Source organism: Dromaius novaehollandiae, chromosome 1 (genome assembly GCF_036370855.1).
Source record: "Dromaius novaehollandiae isolate bDroNov1 chromosome 1, bDroNov1.hap1, whole genome shotgun sequence".
NCBI classification, from domain to species: domain Eukaryota; kingdom Metazoa; phylum Chordata; class Aves; order Casuariiformes; family Dromaiidae; genus Dromaius; species Dromaius novaehollandiae.
In genome coordinates this window covers 99,424,652-99,445,387 of record NC_088098.1, presented here as the reverse complement: position 1 = coordinate 99,445,387, position 20,736 = coordinate 99,424,652, and the positions used below count along the sequence as shown (strand labels likewise).

The following is a 20,736-nucleotide window of genomic DNA, read 5'->3' as shown; positions in this document are numbered from 1 at the left end:
TTTTCCAGTGGTAAATGTGGTGGCCTCAAGCCTGTATCACAGAACAAACAGAATAGCAAAGCGATTAATATTGATACTTCCTGCTTGAAGTTTAAAACAGTTTCAAGCCAGCAAGCCAACAACTTCAGGGAATTCTGCACGTTAAACAAGAAAATTAAGGGTGAGAGAGAAGTTACATAAAAATATATAAAATATATGTATACATAATGTATGTAAGTGTGGGTGGATGGGTGTGCATACGCATTCATACAGATATATATACAAACACCCCTACCTAAAAGCAGAAAAACAAAAGAAACCAGAGAAACCTCAGCAGCAAAAAACAAAAAGGGAACAAACTCCAAACCAAATGCAGATCACATGGACTGCAAAGGGATTCATTGGAAGACAATCCTCACGGCTCAGGAATGCAAGATACAACTGCAGACAGACTGCTTTGTTCAAGTCCTCATCTTTTTTCAACAGCCTACCTCCGCTCCACACACAACATGCTGATTGATTGGTGCTTCTCCCCTTCCTTCAGGGAGAACTAACTCTCAGAAAAGCCTAGAGTAAACAAAACCACTTTGGCATCTGCTCTAACAGTTAAACCAGATTTTTTTTAAACGATATACATTCAGAGAGCCAAATTCTGTAGCAGTTTAAGACATCTGTCAAAGGGTGGAGGCATCAGTTTCATGCGGGTGAGGACAAGATCGTTGCAGCAGCACACAGCACCATATTTACTGTTTGTTAAGGTTGCCAGCAGGTAAGGAATTCAAGTTCTCAGGTGAACTAACACTGAATAATCTTGAATATAGGGAAATTAGGGCAAGAAATAAGAGAGAGAGATACTCCGAACCATACTGTTAATTAAAATGGAAGTTAGAGAAGTAATAGGACTAATTCCTTATTCCGTGCTTATCTGCAGAACTTTTGCTCTCCAAAAATGAGGACCCTACAGATCTGAGAGGATTAAGCTAGATCACCATAATTTATTAGAAAAATTTTAAGACTGAGATTTCTAATACAATAGTGTCATCAGAATCTCTCCCTTAAAGAATACTTCAAAGAATGCAGTCTTAAAAGAGCAGACATTAATTTCAGCAGACCTAATATACACATCCATACGTGTCTGTCAAGAAATAAATTGTCCATTGTCATAAAATAAGTTTTCCGTCAGTTCACAGAAGCAAATTTAAGAGAAGGATTTGTAGAAGGACACTAATTCTCACACAATTACCATATGTCATAATGTCATTTAAATAAAAAAAATCCATCTTAAAAAGAAACTCAAATCAATTTGTGATTTAAATGGTAAGAGATATCTGCAAAGAAATTTAATAATTATGCCACTGTACAAATTTTATTTACTGTAACAAATTTCAATCTTACACCCTCCAAGTCTAAAAGTTACCTGTGGCTGTGGTTTAGAGGGTATTATAGCTTTGCTTTTGCAGGAGAGTGTTCAATTTCAAGATATGTATGAATGCCAAGTTTAGCTGAAATCCTTTCCCCTCCCCCCCTCCCCCGGTAAAATTGATATAATATATCTTCTTAGAAGCAAACCCCATCCCCTCTCCTCCCCCCCCCCCCCCCCCCCCCCCAAGCACCAGGCGAAAATAGGCAGGGAGCGGGGGGGAACCATTCCCTTTAGGCAGTTACGTGAATGCATCATTTTCAACAGACACCTTCACTAAACTGGTAGAAGTTAGCTTAGGCTTCATGAGATCTAAGTATGTTCACCCTATATCATGAAGCATACACAGTGTTTTGACAAAAAAGTCATCATTAGTCATCACAAGTTTAGAGACTTATCTTGCCCTGGAAAAATGAGCAAATGAACCCATAGTATAAATGAACCTTCTGAAATCTAAAACTTAAGTTCAATTTAGTTAGAACTGCTTGTGGTAGTAACTGTTACTTCTCAAATGTGCTGGCAAAAGAAGCCTTCAAGTGAACAACCTACAGGGGACGCAGTATAGACAAACTATTTAAAAGCAGGTTGCTAAACTGTTCCTATAATCCTATGAGGTACATTTCAGGCAACATCCACTCAATCCAGAATATTGGAGAGGGAAGGGCAGAGTGGAGAGGTTGTGTTTTAGCTTCTGTTTTTCTGGTCTCTTCAGGTCACACTCCACTTCAGTTTGTACTTATTCGACAACATTTTATTCATTCTACCTCAGGATGCCTACTGATGATTTTTCAGAAGCAAATTCAGAGAAAAAGCCCAGTGCTCCTCCCTCCATTCTAAACAACCTAACAATATTGTGGGAAAAGCTTTCCAGCTGCCTTGAAGCTGTTGGACTGCAGAAAAGAGGAACGTTATTTTTCTACATCAGCAACGTTTCTCTCTAGAAAGAAGCATCACAGCAGGGTGGCCTGCAGTAACTTGTCAGTTCCTCAAAAGCCCAGTTAGCTCTTCAGCCTTCAACCGAAAGTAATGTTTCAAAAAGTCATTTTTCTTTCCTTTAATCTTTTCTTCTGTTATTCTTCCCAGCTCTCTTCTACCCTTCCCTTTCTCCATGTCAGCTGTTCCTGCTGAAGGAGGCAGAGGAAGTAGGCTTAGCAAGAGTGCTAATAGCTGAGGGCTGCTTCAGTTTTCACTGTACTGCACTACCAACACCTGGGAGGGAACATGTGAGCTAGTGAAGTGCTGTCATTAGCTGGACAATTGTGCCTTTGGTTTCCTGATAGATGGTTGCAAATACACACTGTTGGTGCCTGGAAAAATGAACAAAAACACAGTGCCAGATGTTCATTTCTCCAGCTCTTGCTGTGTCTGCAGACATTTGCGCAGACAATCACAAGATCAAACTTTTCCTGTGATCCTTCTTCCTTCTAGGTTTGCAACAAAGGGTTACTTGTTGCTTCAATACTGTGTACTCCAAAATCATGGAACAGTGCCTCAGCTGGGAGACATGCAAAGAAATTCCACCAACAAGTTTTATCAAACATGATTTTTAATGAAGGTATCCAGGACATGTCTTACTCCAGCATAACAGTTTTCAAATTACAAGATCGAAGGCACATATCTGTGAATCCATGGAGCAAAATTTGACACTCTTGTGTAGACACCAGGGAAATTTGGTCTTCCACATCCATAACCCCAGCTAACAACGCCAGTCAAAAACCATTTTCCATCTCCGTTGCTTTGACATGATAAGGGTCCACCAGAATCACCCTAAAAAGAATATATTTTATATGTTTGAGATAAAGAACCTTAAAACCTAGGCAAAATGTCTCCTGTAGAGTTTTGCCCAAAAAATGCCAATGGTGATTTTATTTTTCCATTCACATAGCTCAAACCATCAGACATTAAATAGTTTTTTTCTTTCCTTGAAGCAGATGTGATTTCAATTCTATCGAAGCTCTGTGGTTTGCAGGAAAAAGGGCTAGCTGTCATTATTTAAGAGCATCAATAAAGATACTACTTTTCATGGGCTGTATTTTAAATTCACAATGACGTTCTTAGCCTCAAACTTACAGTTAGCCCCAAATCTGCTGCTTAGTATGTGCATTCATTTAGACACTGCAAAACTTACCCAAGGACCATGAAAAATTGTTTTTTTAAAAAAATTCAAATGTCAAAGGCAAAATACAGTAATAATCTTTAATATCCAATATAACTTCATTCAAAATAAAAGTAATGGAAACAGATTAGTTACGTCAAGCAAATTTTAGTGTTTCTAGTTAAAAAAAGAAAAGTGCCCTATCGTAGCTAGAAGATTACAAGAAAGGTAATGTTTAGGGGCCCACAATGCCTTTGTAAGTAGGGCAGTCACAATGAAGTCTGTTATGGACTTCAAAATTCCATACAGCACAGAGCAATTCCAATGCTACAGGACAAAATTTCAGTTCTAGAATATTCTGGTAGAAAAATACTGACAGAAGTTTAAGCAAAAGATATGCCACCATTTGGGGAAAAATCTCTTGGATCAAGTTTAAACTTTCCCGTAAGACTGTTGTAGACACACAGTTTCTCTGAACTAGACAGATGGTAGCAACTGGTCATGGAGTGACCTCTGAGGACAATATAGTAAAGCCACCAGCTCAAAGCAGGATTATCTTGAATTACCTCACAAAATTGTTAAAGATCAAACTCTTAGAAGATCATTTTTTAACCTTGAAAATTAAGACTTTGCAGTTAGTCAAATTGTGATTTTTTTTTTTAATCACTGGAACAAAAGCAAAGTGGAACACCAGCATTTTTCACAAAAACAATCACACATCTCAGTTACTCTAACAACCACCAGACCTAGTTAGCCACCATTTGCTCTTACAAAAATGCAGCAAAAGCCTGGAAGTTATCCCTTTCCTTGGCTATATCTAGAGTGGCCAGACAGATAACTGCATAAAAATTCTCCAGGTAGTGAAAATTATGCTCGATGTCCATGGTTTTACTAACCTCTAAAAAGCAGCTCGTGTATTATACTCCCTTAGAAAACCCTCAGATATTCCTTGCTGTAAGAGCCATTGCTCTCATGGTGTAGGCTGAGAAACAAATATACAGGTGCTCGTGGTCATGTTGCTAGTGTAGGATTACTACCCACACATAAAGGATTTGTAGGATTACTACCCACACAGGGAAAGATAGTACCAATTTAGGACTTAAGCAATTTGAGTGACTGACCACAGTTTCACATAAGTTTGGAGGCTAGAGAAGAAAGCTTGCAGTTTTTCTCACTTCTGTATAGACCAGTGCAAGCTAGAACATCTTTAAGATGCCAGCTCTCAGTCATTAAAATAGTTGTTCTACCCAGCGAAACAAAGGAGAAGTAAATTCAGAACTTCACTTTTTTAAATCTTTCTGCAGTGTCAGATCAGAAATGCTGTAGGTTTGAAAATGTTGCCTAGTTGTCTGCATTTCATCAGTCAGCCCTGTAGTTTCAACTGTGGGAGGAGGGGTCCTAAAAAGAGAGTCATACTAGGTTCTCAGTTTCTTAACTGAGAGACTGTCATGCCAAATATTGCCTCCCTTCAACAATTCCCATGCTATTTGGACTTACAAATCAACTGGCCCTTGGGCTAAAACTGAAACTTAGTGATACTATTCATGCACATAAAGCAGCAAAACTCCGAGAACACTTGGATGACAGACTGGCTGATAAAGAACTCTTTTACATAGCTGTTTTTCAGAACTGAAGTATAAGCACCTCAAGGTGGTTAGCCAGTCATTTCTTACAACTCATCATACAACAATGAAAGACAAGAGAAACTCTATGTGAGCCATGTGGAGGTACATACTTTGCAGCCATCTCTTTTCCCGGACATTAGGCCTGCACAAAACATCCTAGCTGTAATTATCCCATATGTGGAATGGCATAATGTTTGGTCAATAATTTCTACCTCTGCTTTCTGAAGAATTGCTGAACCTTCATCATCTGAAAAACAAATTGAAAGAAAGATGACTCGGAGCTCCAGATTTTACTTGTCTGTTGCAAGGCAAGGCAAAGCAAATAGTCTTCAGAAAGTACTTGCACATACTTTTGAAGTTTAGGTTATTCCAGCAGACAACTAACTGCAACAGCACAGTCTAAGGGAAAATAACGTCACTCTGCCCAATGCAGGGAGAACTTAAACAAGCATTTTCCTTCCTTTGTTCTTCCTTTGCCTGACAGTGTGTAAACCGAAGGCTGGTCCTACCTGCAATCAGAAAACCTTTTCTAAGTACCAGGCATTTATGTAATGTGATCTTGGTTCTTTGGCCACAGCAAATACAAGAGCATAAACATTAGGTTTGGCCAAAAATAATTTTTGCAGCTCCTTTTGTAAAATATTCTGATTTGATAATTTATTCTCTTTTTAATTTGAAAAGAAAATGGGATTTTACAGAAGTATTAGGAGCATCATGGGATATCTTCGAATTTAGGGCAATGTCTTGGAAGTGGCTGGATCCAAAATTAAAACCTCATGACCAGATTAAAGAATGAAGATTGATCTCTTGAGAGAATAAAGCTTTTTCTCAAATTCCGCCCTCTGCATCCAAAGGTTTTGTTAAAACAGATGTTTTCTGCATGTTTTCTGCAAAATACGTATTTTTGGAAAAAAAATAAACTGAATCTATCCCTTCCTTTTGACAACAGCTCTAATAGTATCACCAGGTCCTCTCAAAACAAGATATAGAGAAGCAAAACAACTTCACCAACATATTCAAATATGGCATACTGGTTTAAATCATGACATTTTGTTTCAGGATTAGATAAAGCTAGTAAGCATTAAAGTATACTTGAAATAAATTTAAAAGATTGATTTGACAATTTAATCGTGTAAACTAATGAAGAAAAGGTAAAACAACCACCCTATTTAAGACATTGCATTTATGTTTCAAATCACATTTAAGATCTAAATTTCACTAATAGGCCAAGGGGACACACGGCACCGCATATTTTTATCCGGATCCTTTCCTAATAGCATAGCTGGACTTAGTAACCATATATTCTTTCAGAGCTATGCAATTTGCAAGGCGTTCATTGTGGCTGAGAGTATCAAGTCAAAATACTGGAGGCTAAATACTTGCTGCTGCACATCAGTGTGTGCTTACCCCTTCGACTTTCCCCAAGAGTGGGGCAGCACCCAGCCCCCCATGGCGCAGGTGGCCCTGCAATGGCAGGCCAGGCCGGGGCAGCCCTGACGGCAGAAATGCACCACTTTGGCCAGGATCTGGCATTTGGCACGGAGATGGTTATGCAGCATTAAAGTGAGAAGGGATTTAAGAAAGCACGGCTCAAGCGCAGTGCCCATGCCAGGGGAGAGGTGACTGAGGGCGAGGCGGACAGAGGACCAGCCTCAGGCCTTGCTCTGCTGCGGGACCAGCAGCCATTACAGGGGTGGCGGCCATTTTGTCAAGCCGCACCCTGAAGCAGGGCAGCGCCTCCAGGCCCTTGGCCTGCGGCAGCTGAAGGCAGGAGTGGCAGGGCTTAATGGTCTCGTAACCCCGCAGTGGGCAGGGAAGAGGCCATTTAGGCATGTTAACAGGATGCCAATAGTTTAAAAAAAAAAAAAAAAAAAAAAAAAAAAAAAAAAAGTTATTTCAGAATAAGCACAGCCCCTGCAAGTCTCAGCAATGAACGCCGAGTGTGCAGTGCTTCCAGATCCACAGGACCAACAGCCAATTTTTCTGAGCCTATGCAGGTACGTGCATACAAGGACCTCCTTCAATAGGGCAGCAGTTTCCAAACATTAAAATTTCCGCACACTTGAGCCCTGTAACAAAAGCAGGTATCCCACAGGCCACGCTCACTTGGGAGTTAAATTAGCTCGAGCAATGGTGTAAAACTCACCCGCTTCTTGCTTTTGGCCCCAACCTGTTATCCAGCACCTGTCACCGCTGCGGACTCTGTGAGAAAAGGGAGGCACGCAGATGGGCTGAACGACGTGGCTCACAGCATCTGGCCAGGGCTTGCTTAGCTGCAGCAGTGCAATGTCGTAGTCATAGTTCCGGCTGTTGTAGTATTCATGGACAACGATCCGCCTCACAGTGGATACTAGCTTCGCACGGCCTTGCGTTCGCATCCCCAAGTGAGCACGCCATGCTCGGGGGTCAGCCAGCCTAGCGGAGAGGAGAAACGAACACACCATCTGCTCAAACCCTATGCCAGAACGACCCTCCTCCCCAGCAGTGGGTTGGGGGAAAGGCGAGGGCACATTCTGCCTCCATACAATTGAACTCTGGAAGCTAAAAGCTTTCCAGGACATCAGCAACATCTGGAATGAAGTTAGGAGGGAAAACAGCTTACTTGCTCCCTTGAAAGCAGTGAGCTGCCGACACGAGCCATTCTTTCGATATCACTGATGCCCCACAATAAGCAGCTCCCGCAAAATGGAGGCTGACCTGCCAGGGCCATTCGCCTTCCTGAGCATCTCTACCGCCCACGATCCGGGAGACGAGGTCACTGCTCTTGCCACTGCCACAAGCTGCAAGGGATATTTCAGGTTATCCCCAGCAATTTCCTTTAACTAGATCACTTGCCACATAGGCATGAAAAAAATCTTGCGCCTTTAAATGTTTTGAAGTCCATTTTCTTGTCCTGCTCTAAGCAGAGAACTCCTCTGTTTGGCTACTCTGTTTCTGGATGGAGCAAGAGGCAACTCTAAACAAGGCACAAGCAGGGGAAATACAATTTTCTTTTCCAGCTCTGCCACAAAAGTAGGCCCCTAATTCTTTCTTGTGTCAGAAAAGTCAGAAAAATCTATTGATTTACTTGAACAAGCATCACAATGAATATGTAAAAAGAGACAATTCCTCAATTTTTTCTACTGCTCTCAACTATGAACTGAAAGGAGCTGTATGGGAGGAAAGGGAGTTCAGTATCAACTGAATTACCCCTGCTTCCCTGCTCCTTCACCTTAATTACCACTGCTTCCCTGCAATAAGAGTTATAGCTGACTTAGGCTCCCTTTAACAGGAAGCTCACCCTCCCACAAGCACTTAAGAAATCCTGCAACCAGGCCTGATGTAAATAGATACCTCAAACAGTATCCCATGATCATGAGTTAATTAAAAAAACTCAATCAGCTGTACAAACTCCAAAACAGGGAGAAATAATGGGCTTTAGGTGTAAAAATGACAAAATTCAAAAAGCTGAATATTTGGGAGAGACTTACTGCAGCTGCTTTCATCACTTCCATCAGTACAGTCCACAGTCCCATCGCACTTTGCATTTTGTTTCCTAATGCAGATGTTATTCCTGCACTTAAACGTGTGATTGGTGCAAGGAATACCTGAAATTGTAGTGGGGGAAACAAAAAAAAAACCCTCTTGAAGCAGCTTTGCATAAAGACACATCTGGACAGATAAGATTTATACACATATCAATAGGCAGGAGGAAAAACAGCTAAAGAGCACTTTGTCTGGGATGACTTAAACCAGTCTCCCTAAGTAGAACAGAACAGAACAGTACAACAGAATAAGCTAGTCAAGTAGAATTGCATCTATACTAGTGCTTCTGTCACCTTGGCTGTGTGTGTGAGCATGAATTTCCTCCCATCCCTTCCCACAGCACTAATGAACATTGTTATACTGGAAAAATGTAGCTATAGAGCAAGTGTTACGCTAGAAAGGAAAACATCCAATACTCTGGAAAGAAGTCTTCCTTTATATCTCAACATTATATATGAAATAAAAGAAGGAAGTGAAAGCAGCCTTACTAATCGAATCCAGTTAAACTGCATTCCCAACTTTGGTGTTTGCCTGTTTCTCCATAGCTCACGCTTAGTAAAGCCGCTTAAAAACAGTATTTTTCTTGTCAGTACACAAAAATACCCTGTGATCATTTACTGTCAAGCAGGTCAAAAACATTACTTCTCTGTAAAAATGGTTACTACCAGTATTTCCCATTTGTGCTCCCTTCAACATGCCATGGTTTCCCTTTATTCTAAGAAGTTAAAGAAATGGCTGACTCAAAACTTTAATGGGCCTAATACCAAACTTGCTACTTCCACAGCATTTTAGAGGCATTTAACCTTATAACCCTGAAAACTGCTCCAGAGAAATAATTATTGTTTTAGTTGTTTTACAGATAGTAAAACAGATCCAGGAAATGATTTGCACAAGATTATTTTTTATGGAGATAAAATCTGGGATTCAAACTTTAAATCCCCAGATTCCCATCCTGGACCTACATTACTTGATTCTTCTGCCAGTATTTCACTGAAACAGATGTTCCAGAAACCATTTAAATCAGTAACTGCTTGTTTACAAGCATCTTGGAAAACAGCAGAATTTTATAGCCCTAGTGCCTCTTAACTCCTTAAATACTGAATCCAGTATTCAAATTGGGGTTGGATAGATGATAGAAGAGGGAAGAAGTTAACCAAGAGTAGGCTTACTGTCAGTGCAGTTCTGCTCATCTTTTCCATTCTCACAATCACTTACTCCATTGCAGACAAGCAAGTTATCCTGTACAGCAAAGCTGGAGTTACAGCTCCAGTCAGGGACAACTATAAAAACATAAAACAAATCAGTTACAGAAGCATGCTTGTAATGCTAACACTGCCCATCTGACTACCCTTGGGTAAACCTTCACTGCTCCGCTGCACTTTACAAGTATGAGCATGAATGCCAGTTTATGTGTGGAGAAAATAAAGCTCAAGAGATTTCAGAAACTCACCCCCAGTCAACGTTGCCCCCAAAACAGTGCCCCAAGCTCTGTCCTTCTTTCACCATACGCCTGCACAATCATTCATATACTCTATCCACCACAGATTGTCATTCCCACACAAAGTAAAAAACTAATTTCAAAATAGAACAGAACACCCGATATCTATCAGCATTAAGCTCAAGAGGAAAAACTGAAAAATAGCCAGTGTTGGCTGTTTTTCAGCATCTAAACTCTCTTCCTCTTGTTTTCAGTTCCATACCTTTTACATTTTAAGTTTTGTCTTTGCTAGTTAACTATGAATTAAGCACCCAAGAGACTGATAGTCTGAATGTGGAGACATAAAGGAAGCTGGAAACATGTTTTTTTCTCCCCCCAAGATTCACCTTGTTTCAGCTGCCTCTTAAGACTAGAGAATAAATTTTCCAGACTGGTTTTCCAGTCCAGATGTCTAAGTGAATACAAACCACAAAAGATTTCATCACTTTCATCAAAACAGTTGTTTATCCCATCACAGCGCTGCACCTGCTGGATGCATAAGCCAGTAGAGCACTTGAAATATCCAGGTGGACATGCTGGAGGTAAAACAACAATGACAACTTAAATTTTCTTTTTCCCAAGTATTTCCAGCCCACTTCAATTTGCAGTCACTAAACAGCTGCAAGGAATCACAAAGTAGATCAATCTTTTGTTCGCATGGGTTAACTTAAATTGGGTTCAGGGGATAGAAACTAGGATTATAAATAAATAAATAAATAAATAAATAGCCTAAACTTCAAATTCACCTGTTACTGCAATATGTACTGCAGGCTCTGCACCACAACTGGACTGCGGGGTGACACAGTTTAGAATATCACCTCCTCCTAAAGGATACTCTCCCTTTCAGCAGTCAAAATAGTAGCAGGTTTGCAAGAGAACTCGAGCCTTACTGACTTCAGTTAGTAACCCACATTGAGGGGACTTTGAATTGCAGCAGTTACCATCTTTTTACATACTCCACATACATGCAATGCATAATGTGTTCTAATGTGATAAATAGCTATAAACTATTACTTCTCTACTACTTTACCAACATGAATATGCAAAATTAACATGGGGGGAAAGAAACCAGACAGTATTTAGTTGTTCACTTCAGAATTTGAGGAAAAACTCACAGTTTGTAGATGGTTTTGACAACCTTTTGCAATGTTTTTCAGCTCTGATTTCTAATTGCATGCAAAGTAGTCAAACCCATGGAAACACTGGAATAAGCAGTTGCTTATTCAGTACTCTATTCGTTACCTGGAGCTCTTGAGAAGAACAGATATATTGCAAACAAAGCCTTGGGGATAAAAAACAAGCAAGGAATGGCAGATTTAATTAACTGACACCACACCAGTTGACAGATTTCAGCGTGTGCCATTGCATTATTCCAGGTTTAATTAGATAGGGAACAAAAAACTAGCAGAGCTACTGGTGCAGATAGAAGCAAATCTGGGACTTCAGGAGTGCACCAGGCTTACTGTATATGCCCACTCTGGCTACAGACAGCCTTCAGGACTGTGCAGAAGAAACCAGACTGCGCGTGCGCAGGAAACCAGAACACACTGCCCCTGCCCACAAGCCTTAGCTGTATAGCCATGAAGAGCTAGAAAAGGCTCTTATTTTGCTAGTCACATGGCTTAGTAAAATTAGGAATGAAAACAAGCAAACAAACAAACAAAAAACCAAACACATCGTTTCCTGCGTAAAACATTTCAGTCCTACTGAACCTGAGAAATACTACTTCACAGGTCTGACGTGAAAGATGGGTTGAAAAAGATAAAATCCCTCTTACGCTGGCTGATGTTATAGCTGCCATATTCTACCAGAAGTGGCTTCTCTGAGAGCTTGGAACTGCACTGAAGCTCGATGTTAGCAGCAGAGTCTGCAACATGGAAGACTGTTTGGTGATCAACATAGTAACCACAGTACCTGAAAGGGAGAGGTAGAGTTTTAGAGCAGCCTTCACACCAGAGTTGCCTTACATACAATTTAAATATCAGTGCTACTGAAATTCAGCAATGCAGTCAGTTGGCATACTTTAAGGACGAAAATCTGAAACAGTACCCAAATTCCAGAAACGTTACCCATGATCCCCCATTCCTCAGTATGATACCCCACACACATGCAAGCAGAGTGTTTCACCAGAAAGGCTAGCAGATTTGAGATACAATGAAGAAATTCAGTAAGAAAAACATGGGTACTTTTGTCACTGCTTTTGATAGCTGGTTTCAAAAGACTTGATTTTTTGCTAGTATTAAGGGAATCACACAGACAGATAAAAGCGTAAGGATGTTTAGTGGGGGGACCTCTCCAAGTGGACTGCACTGACTAGGAAATGTCACCACATTGGAGAGGAAATCTAGCTGCTCTGATTTCCAAGGTTGCCCCTAAAGGAGAGGGCACAGGACATTGCGATAAAATTGGTTTGACTCATTCAGGGTAGGGGGGAAATATATTTAGGGAAACTGAAGATACTTCTAAGTAGCCTCCCATTAGTATTCCATCCACCTGTAGTCTGCAGTTTTACCTTTGAAAGTCATATCTTCAAATATCTAGGCTAGATTAAAATAAATTAAAAAAAGAAAAGAAAATCCCTTGGGTGCACAACTACTTTAAACTGCCATTTTGGCAAGCCGCTTCCCTGGATTTCTGCCCAGGTGCCACTTAACTCAGAGAAACCTAAATTCATAGATGCCAAGAAACACTGCAAACGCATTTATATAGCCCCTTTAATCAAAGATGTTGCAACTGGCATTTAGATAGTGCCCTATATTTAAAAAAAAAAAAAGAAAAGAGAAAAAAAAGGTTGCTGAATGACACTTTAAAAAAATGGAGACAGTTTTATGTGTAGTGAAACTTAATATGGACAGTTAGGTTGTTCTAGAACTAGACTTGCCTCTCCCCCCCCCCCCACACACACAAAAGAAACCAAGAACTTGAGCACTTATGAGAAAAATGGCTAGCTTTAAGATTCCTGTCTAGCAAAGTACTTTTCAGTGTAAAGAGATTTACTGATAGAAGCAGCTGCATTGACTCTTACCACCCTCAACACACACATTTGCTTCACTGCAGCACAATGTCAAACCTTGCTGTTAAAATGAACTTGAAGAGCAATAAAAGGAATTATTCAATAGTTAAATGGAATAATGGGGTAGTATCTAGAGGTGAACATTTCTTTTGTTTATTTGGAAACACCAAAGGGGCAGTCGAGAACCAAGGGGAATCACTGCAATTGCACCAGGACTGCTTTTCATACCAATGCATGCAGTGGGTGGTAGGGAAATTGGGCAGTGATTTCCACGCGCATGGATGTTGACTGGTGCCTCTGCACCCTGCTGGAGCACACTGTATAGAAGGGCCAAGCTTGTTCATGTGTTTCCGTGAGTGCTTTCTTTCATGCTGTGAAAGGGAAACATCTTTTTAACAAGACTAGAAAATTCTGTTCCAGCAGTGTGAAAAACAAATGAACAGAACAAAACAAAATGTAAGACCCCCCCCGTTATACATTCTGAAAACAGCTGCTTAGACAATTGGTTTAACAGCTTTCTACTATAGGAAGTGACCTGTCAAAAAAATTCTCCCAGGGCTAAGAGTGAAGACTCCCTGCTAGAAGAAGTCTTCTCCCCACTCACTGTAGTGTTTCCATCATTATCTGATGCACAGTTAACCCCTGCTGATCAACATCTCCAGCTTAAAACAGCCTACCAAAGCGCACAGCAAAAGGCCTGCTAGTCACCTGATTCCGGTTGGTTAGTCTGGAGACACATCTCCTGTTTCTCCTTCTGTCAATGACTTTGACATAAAATCCCTCCAACAAACCTTGCCATCATTTAAAAAAATTGCAGGCTGCACTGACCACTTCTCACACACATAAAGTCAACTCACCACGCCAGAGGTATAGGAAGCTCCTGCCCATCCATGAAAAAGCAGAGACAGCTACACAAGGGAAGCTATCTCCTGTACAATGAAAAATGTCATATAGATATAGGATTTGTAAGACAGCTACAGTTCCTTGGGAGCCCTCTACTGGTGTTTTACCAGCCATTTATCCAGATCCAGGACAAACGAAGGCTGCAAGGCACCATCTGTAACTCTGCACCAGTGCTACAGAGAGAAACTAATCAAAGTGACCTTGCCTCATATGTTGAAGCAGGGAGTGGGATGTCTTTTCAGGGCATGAGTAGGTGCATGCATCTTCTGACAGAGAGAAAGGGACATTGCAATAAGGGATTTAAGAAAAATAAAACACTGACAACCTCTTTGTTCACATAAAGCTCTAATGGTCTGCTCACAGAGACTCCTTGATATCTCAGCCTATGAGAGTTTCAGCAAAATCAGTTCATCAGCTGCAATTTCTCTGACTAGATAGAGGAACGTCTGCAAGTCCATTGGAAAAGTGACAAGGAAGAAGCTGCATAGATGCATTCAATGACTCTGGTTAGATAAAAATGTCCCTAGAGATTTGAAGGAATCTTATCTGCACCGTCTTCATGGCCTTAATCTTTATTCACCAAGATCAGTTTCCTGAAACTTCATAACCCTTTTCACCTAAGGTAGCAGAAGATACAGGCTATATGCTGCAATTGGAAGAAGTTGAAAAGTGTATTTTCCATTAACCATTAAAATTTGAAAAAAAAAATCAGAATATTAAAATGTTTCACGCTTTAAAGCATATTTTTCCATGGAAAGTAGGCACAGAACAGAAGATCACACAGAGCTCAAAAGCTTTGCTCTCAGTGGAGAAAAAAAAAAAAAAAAAAAAAGACACTTTCAAAGGAAAATTTGACTTGGCCTACTTATATCATCAGCAACTTGCCACAGAAATCAGGAGCATATGTTCTTTTGCAGTACTTCCAAAATAACGCACTGCATGCATTTCTAAGGGTCATATCCTGACATTGGATTCTGTGGAACGTTTAATTGCTAGGCTTGTTTAAAAGCAAGTCTTTCATAGAGACAATCCCTATAATATGAACCCATCACCAGTTTCATTTTCAGATTATTCCTCTATTTGACACCCCTCTCAGAAGTCCTCCAACATCACAAATCTTTACACTTATGCCGTAACAATGAAAAAACAAAAACACCCCTAAACACCCAATAGTGTCTGTTTTCATTAGCTTTTTTATGTGCCCATGTAGTCCAGCAACCAATTCGCATCAAGGCATAATGCTAGTAGCTTCAGACAACCTCAATTTTCCCTATACCAAAATACAATATGGTATTAAAGAACAGAGAAATATTTTTTTCTTTCAGTTACACTCTTAGAGGTCTGACTCAGTTTGCTTAGTTTCAGCAGCAGATTCAAAAGCTTAGTTTCAAGTCTGGTCTTACCGATGTTTCCACTCAAACAAAAAAAATCCAAAGTCTAGCCTTGCCTCAGCATCCAGTAACTGAAAGATAATTTAAAAACTTGTGGAAAACATGTGCAAGAAAGCAGCAGTTTTAACAAACTTTAATAAAAACACTTAAGAAATAGTGTACTTTGGGAACCAGTCTCTGTGTGGTTTCTCTTTCAAGAGCCAGGGACTGCAAAAGCAGTTACTGTTCTATTCCCAATAGTCTCACTGTAATAGCTTTCACTGAGAAGTTATTTAGGGTCAGTGTCCTCATGGGCAATCATGGAATTAAGTTACGCTTGAAAGAGTTCTACAGACTTTGTCTGGTGATCCCAGGAAACCCAGAATTATCTTAAAGATCATAGGACACCTATCTTCACCTGCTTTTTCCATTTCTACCTCTCCAGAGAGCACAAAGAGCACTTATTTTCTGCTTTGCAGTACTTTTCATTAGAAAATTTTTATATGTTTTATGAAGATTCAGTTACTTCATCAGCCAAAGTGAAAGAGGAGTGGTCATAGACACCAGTGAAGCATCTCTGTTTTTGTAGAACCTCTCTGAGCCAACTGCTGCAGTGATGGGAAAGTTGATTCTGGTAACATTAGTTTAATAAACCATGTAGAAATACTTACATGTGCTCATTAATTTTCCACCATCCTCGCTCACAGCCTTTAACATTCTTCTCACTTATGGTATAGTTATGAAATTTCAGTGCTATACCGAGGCTCTTTTGTGGAGTCTGTTGTGAGCAAGAAAGACAGCACAGGCAGTTCTTTTGTGGACACAGCACATGAAAGTCCTTAGATTCATCTCAGCAATTACAGTGCTTAGCAATGCCAAGCTAGGAAAGCTGTGCTGACGTCCCCAGCTCAATAGCCAGCACCTGAGACACCTGCCAGCTATTCAGTCACCAGAAAAAGCAAAGGTTGGCAAAGCCCAACCACAGCTGCAGGCTTTCTCCCCCTCAAGCAAACAACCCTTTCATCTTCAAAATGCCATTGGCCATAGATAGAAGGCAGCTTTTGTATTGAGATCAAAGCACTCAAATGCATCTAACTTTCCTTGCACAGGGACAGGCAGCTCCAATGGTTGGTTGAGTTAGACACTGCATTGAATACTGGTGTCACCTTTGGAATACTAGGAGTTATTTCTGCCACAATATTGTAGTCTTCTGCTAGCACCTGCTCAGCCAAGGATTCTTCAGTATTTTATAAATTATTTTAAGCATAGCAGTATCATGAGGGTACATTAATAGAAGTTCCTTTTTTAAAAGGAACAGAACCTTTTTAAAAGGAACGTTGTCTTGTAAAAAAGAAGGGCTGAGTCAGAACAAGAATCCAGAAATGGAGGTTTTTCTCCTTCTCTCTCTTACAGACAATATATAATTTGGGAAACAGGGAAGTTTCCACATTAAACTGTTGGGAAATTAAATGGTTTTGAGAAGTAAGTCCAAGGGGGTTGCCCGTGTTAAGTGTCCAGAAACCTTTGCCTCAGAAGGCCAGTACAAACTGAAGATTTGAAGTTTGGCAAAAAGGTCATTGTCCTAGTTTTCTAGAGGAGCCAGAGACTTTAGGTCTTGGCTAGCTGGACTCCACTTTAACTGGTGTGATTCCATGTGGGCAACCACTACTTTAGCTGGAGATGAGTAGCAAAGGTAGAAAGGTAGATAAAGAATAGACTACATTGTATCCTGTGCCATGCTTTTTACAGAGGAAAACACTGTGATGCCACAGAGGTACCAGAAAAGTTCCTAAAGAACTTCTGCTATCTGTTTTGTTTGTTGTTTCAGGGAGTAATCTTGATAGAAAAGATGATGTGTTAATAGATTTTGTTCATAACAAATTGTGAGATATCACCCTACGGAGGGTAGAGTTGCAACATTTTAGAGAAATCAAACAATGCATGACAAGACTGTCTTAAATAGATGTAAGCTTTTGGTCATTCACATGCAGGAAAGTACCTGAAAAGATGCAGAAAAAAATATACTAAGAAAAATCAGAGAAATCAGCAGCCCATCTTAGAAGACAGAGTTCAATTTATTAAGCATAATAAAATAGGCTGACAGGGGATAATGGAGAAGCAGCAGCACTGACTAAATTAGAGGACAAAAGTTTCTCTTTTTCTCCTTTTTTTTCCCTCCCTGATTTGGGAGGAGGGGAAAGGAGGAGAGAAGAAAGATCAGTGAAGTCTTGCATTCTCTGCAGTGAAGCAGTTCTATAGGCTAATCCTCAGAAATTTATCTCAGCTCTACAACTTCAAAACCAGACAGTTTAGCTGATCTCTAGGTCAAAAATAAGGGCAGAGAAGGAAAAAAAAAACAAAACAAAACAAAAAAAATGAACCAACGACCAGCTATTCAGCTTTCTCATTTTGATAAACTGCCACATATGTGAGAACCCAAATTATGCCCTACACAGTCTTTTCTGCTGTACTTCAAGGCTCTCTATGCCCAAAACATGCAATAATGCTCAGAGAGAGAGCACATGCCACGTTACCTGGAAGCTCCACACACAAAGACATTTTGGAGGATAATAGCTTGGATAATATGGACTCACGATCCTCCCTTCATAGCCAGTTTTCTCTTTTGTCACTATTGTTTTTCCACACTCTAGGGAGGAGGGAAGAAGACAAGAAGAAAAAAAAAAAAAAGAGATACAGAAGTTGGTAAACCTTAATGTATTTCCAGTAATGCTGTTTCTGTGGGTTAGGCATTCAAATTTATCACAACTCTTCAAATGCAAAGCAGGACAGCTTAGGAATTATGTTTATCTGGGTTCGAGCTGTAAAAAAATAAAAATAAAAACCTTCCAAATGATGCAGACAGACAAGGGATGTAAAAATCTATGCATCTGTTGAATCCGTCTCTCACAAAATGGGAAGCTCACCAGTTCACGTTATTTATTAGATACATTAAGACTGTCAGAAATGACTGCAGCCTCACATTTCAGCTCAAAAGTTTGGGAATCGCAGAATGTCTTTTCCTTCTTTAAATGGAGCCTTTTATTGGGCTGTTGACTTTTATTTTGGCTCTGCAGGAGCAGGAGAAAATATTGGGAAGGTTTATGTCAGTTCTTTCACTGAAGACAGTTCTGCAAACAAGTCTTAAACAGACGGTATTGCACATCAAGGCATCAATGTGCAGTAGTACCTGAGGACATCTAGTCCTAAAAAATGTAGCCAGTTAAGAGAAATGGACATTGTGCTAATAGAATCAGCCCCCTGGAAGCCAAAACTTTCTTTTTATGAATGTCCAATTAATTTAGAAAATTAAAAAAAATATTCTCAGTATTAAAACTATTGAGTGCCTTTCTGAGTAGCTTGAATTTCCAGGCATTGGATTATGTTATCCTCTTTGCCCTTGTGCTACCAATTTGATGTCCATGACAATATTTGTAGATCATGATCAAACCAAGTCTTAAAGCAATATCAAGTGGAAAAGGGACTCTATGCACAAGCACAGCCGGTTCCTCTGTATTAAAGAGGAGGCAGAGACCAATAGAAAATGCAAACAGATTGACTCAAGCTTTATCTTCTGAAATATCCACCTTTAACATCATCACTGAGAATCCCAAACCAGGAGAGAGAAAAAAAACAGTTCAACGTCTGAAATAACTACTCCATCTACTGGCACACTGGAGTCCTGAACAAGTTAATTCAGTGAGTGCTGGGTTTAACATGCTGTCTTAATACTTCACATAAGGACAGCTAATTTGAACAGCTGAAGCTACTCAGGAGGAAGACAATTACTTAGTAATTTAGAGGAGATGAAGAAGAGAGACCGGGGTGTAGAAAAGAGAAAATGAGATACAGATCTGCAAGGAGTCATTTATCCAGACTCAGGAACATGACAGACACTTTGGGCTCTCAGGTAGAAATAACATAGTAAATATATATCCAAACTCAGAGAAAAACCTACTTTCTTGTGTAATGACCTCAAAATATCCATGGAATTCCTTCTGTTCCTTTATCTGTGCTGCCTTAAATATTACCAACATGAGATTATTTGTGGACACAAGTGACACCAATGAATTGGACGGTTCGCAAGCTCTGAGAGGGGAAAAAAGCAGAGTACATTCGTAAGCAATCTGTAACAAAAACACATCACTCTTACTCTGTGTGTAAACTTTCCAGTGCTGCAGAGCTCACCTGCTCCAAAGCCTAGCAAAAAAAAAAAATCCTTGCACTTCAACACAGAAGAACCTGTCACAGGACCAGTTAGAAACCTGGTATTGCCAAGTCACTTCTTACAAGAAGGAAAGAAACTACAAACATGAAATATAAGAGAGACTGGTCAGCTCTAGGAAATAATACTGACTTAGCCTTTTATACCTTCACTCAGCAAAAATTGAGGTCATTAGCAAAGAGAAGCTTGTAGAGAGAGAGCATTTATTTTATTAGACTAACAGAGTTAGCCAGGGACCAGGGGTACAGGAAAGACAAGCAAGATATTGTTCAAGTCTGAAGGAGAGAACCTAAGTCATGTCAACTAGCCTCATAAAAATTTTACTTTCTGTATGCATTGCTTTTCATACCTCCTTAGACCACCACCACTAAGTAAGTGAACACCATCTGCTGTTTCATGGACAAGTCAGTGAGTGATTCAGATTTCTGGAGGGCAGCAATCTAAGAGTACTAAAAAGCCAGTGCTGTTTTTGAGGCTTATTCACACATTCAGAGGCCAGGATAAATGATTTCAGGGGTCAAAACACTGAGCATTTTGTTCACTTAGTGGAGGTGGTGTCTTCGCCTTATACTCTGACAGAACCGTATCAAATTAGCCACTAGGAATTTCAGTCAAAAATCCCCAGACAAGGATGGTGGGCCCTAAAAGAAAAATAGACCCTACCCTCCCTCAAACCACCAGAGCTTCTGCTCTAGATTTTGTTATCACTCTAAACAGCTCAAATAGAGCAGCCAAAAAGATAAAAAAAAGGCACCACAGGACACTTAGTTGTAGAACTTCAGTCTTCATATGAAGAGCACTAATCTTTATATGGAAGAAAACTTTCCTCAAGGGAGGAACTTTTGACATTTTCTTTTAGTCAACATCCGTTTCCTGACAAGAAACAGAAAATTCCATCCAGTAATGTGTGAACTCCTCATATTTCTGTATCAAGGTGAGAATGTGTTTTATTTATAGAATAAAGAATTTGAAGAATATTTAGCTGTTCCTTTTATCAGCAAGATCAACTTTTCTACTCGTGTAAGAAAAAAATATATGTATCTTGCAGGTATTATCTGTATAACAGATGAAGATCAGAGTGTTTTAAACAAAGCAAAACCCCCAAAA

General features: G+C 40.0%; 1 protein-coding gene across 1 annotated transcript in view; it reads right to left on the bottom strand.

Annotated features, from left to right (window-relative positions):
* Positions 1-2,927: 2,927 nt before the first annotated feature.
* TMPRSS7 (transmembrane serine protease 7) overlaps positions 2,928-20,736 on the bottom strand; it is a 35,116-nt gene continuing 17,307 nt past the window's right edge. The window contains 11 exon segments of the mRNA XM_064504719.1: positions 2,928-3,166; positions 5,230-5,366; positions 7,266-7,534; positions 7,722-7,899; positions 8,590-8,706; positions 9,814-9,924; positions 10,550-10,657; positions 11,899-12,035; positions 16,079-16,185; positions 17,942-18,054; positions 19,363-19,493. Coding sequence (XP_064360789.1) covers positions 2,996-3,166; positions 5,230-5,366; positions 7,266-7,534; positions 7,722-7,899; positions 8,590-8,706; positions 9,814-9,924; positions 10,550-10,657; positions 11,899-12,035; positions 16,079-16,185; positions 17,942-18,054; positions 19,363-19,493 — 1,579 coding nt within the window. The 3' untranslated portion in view covers positions 2,928-2,995.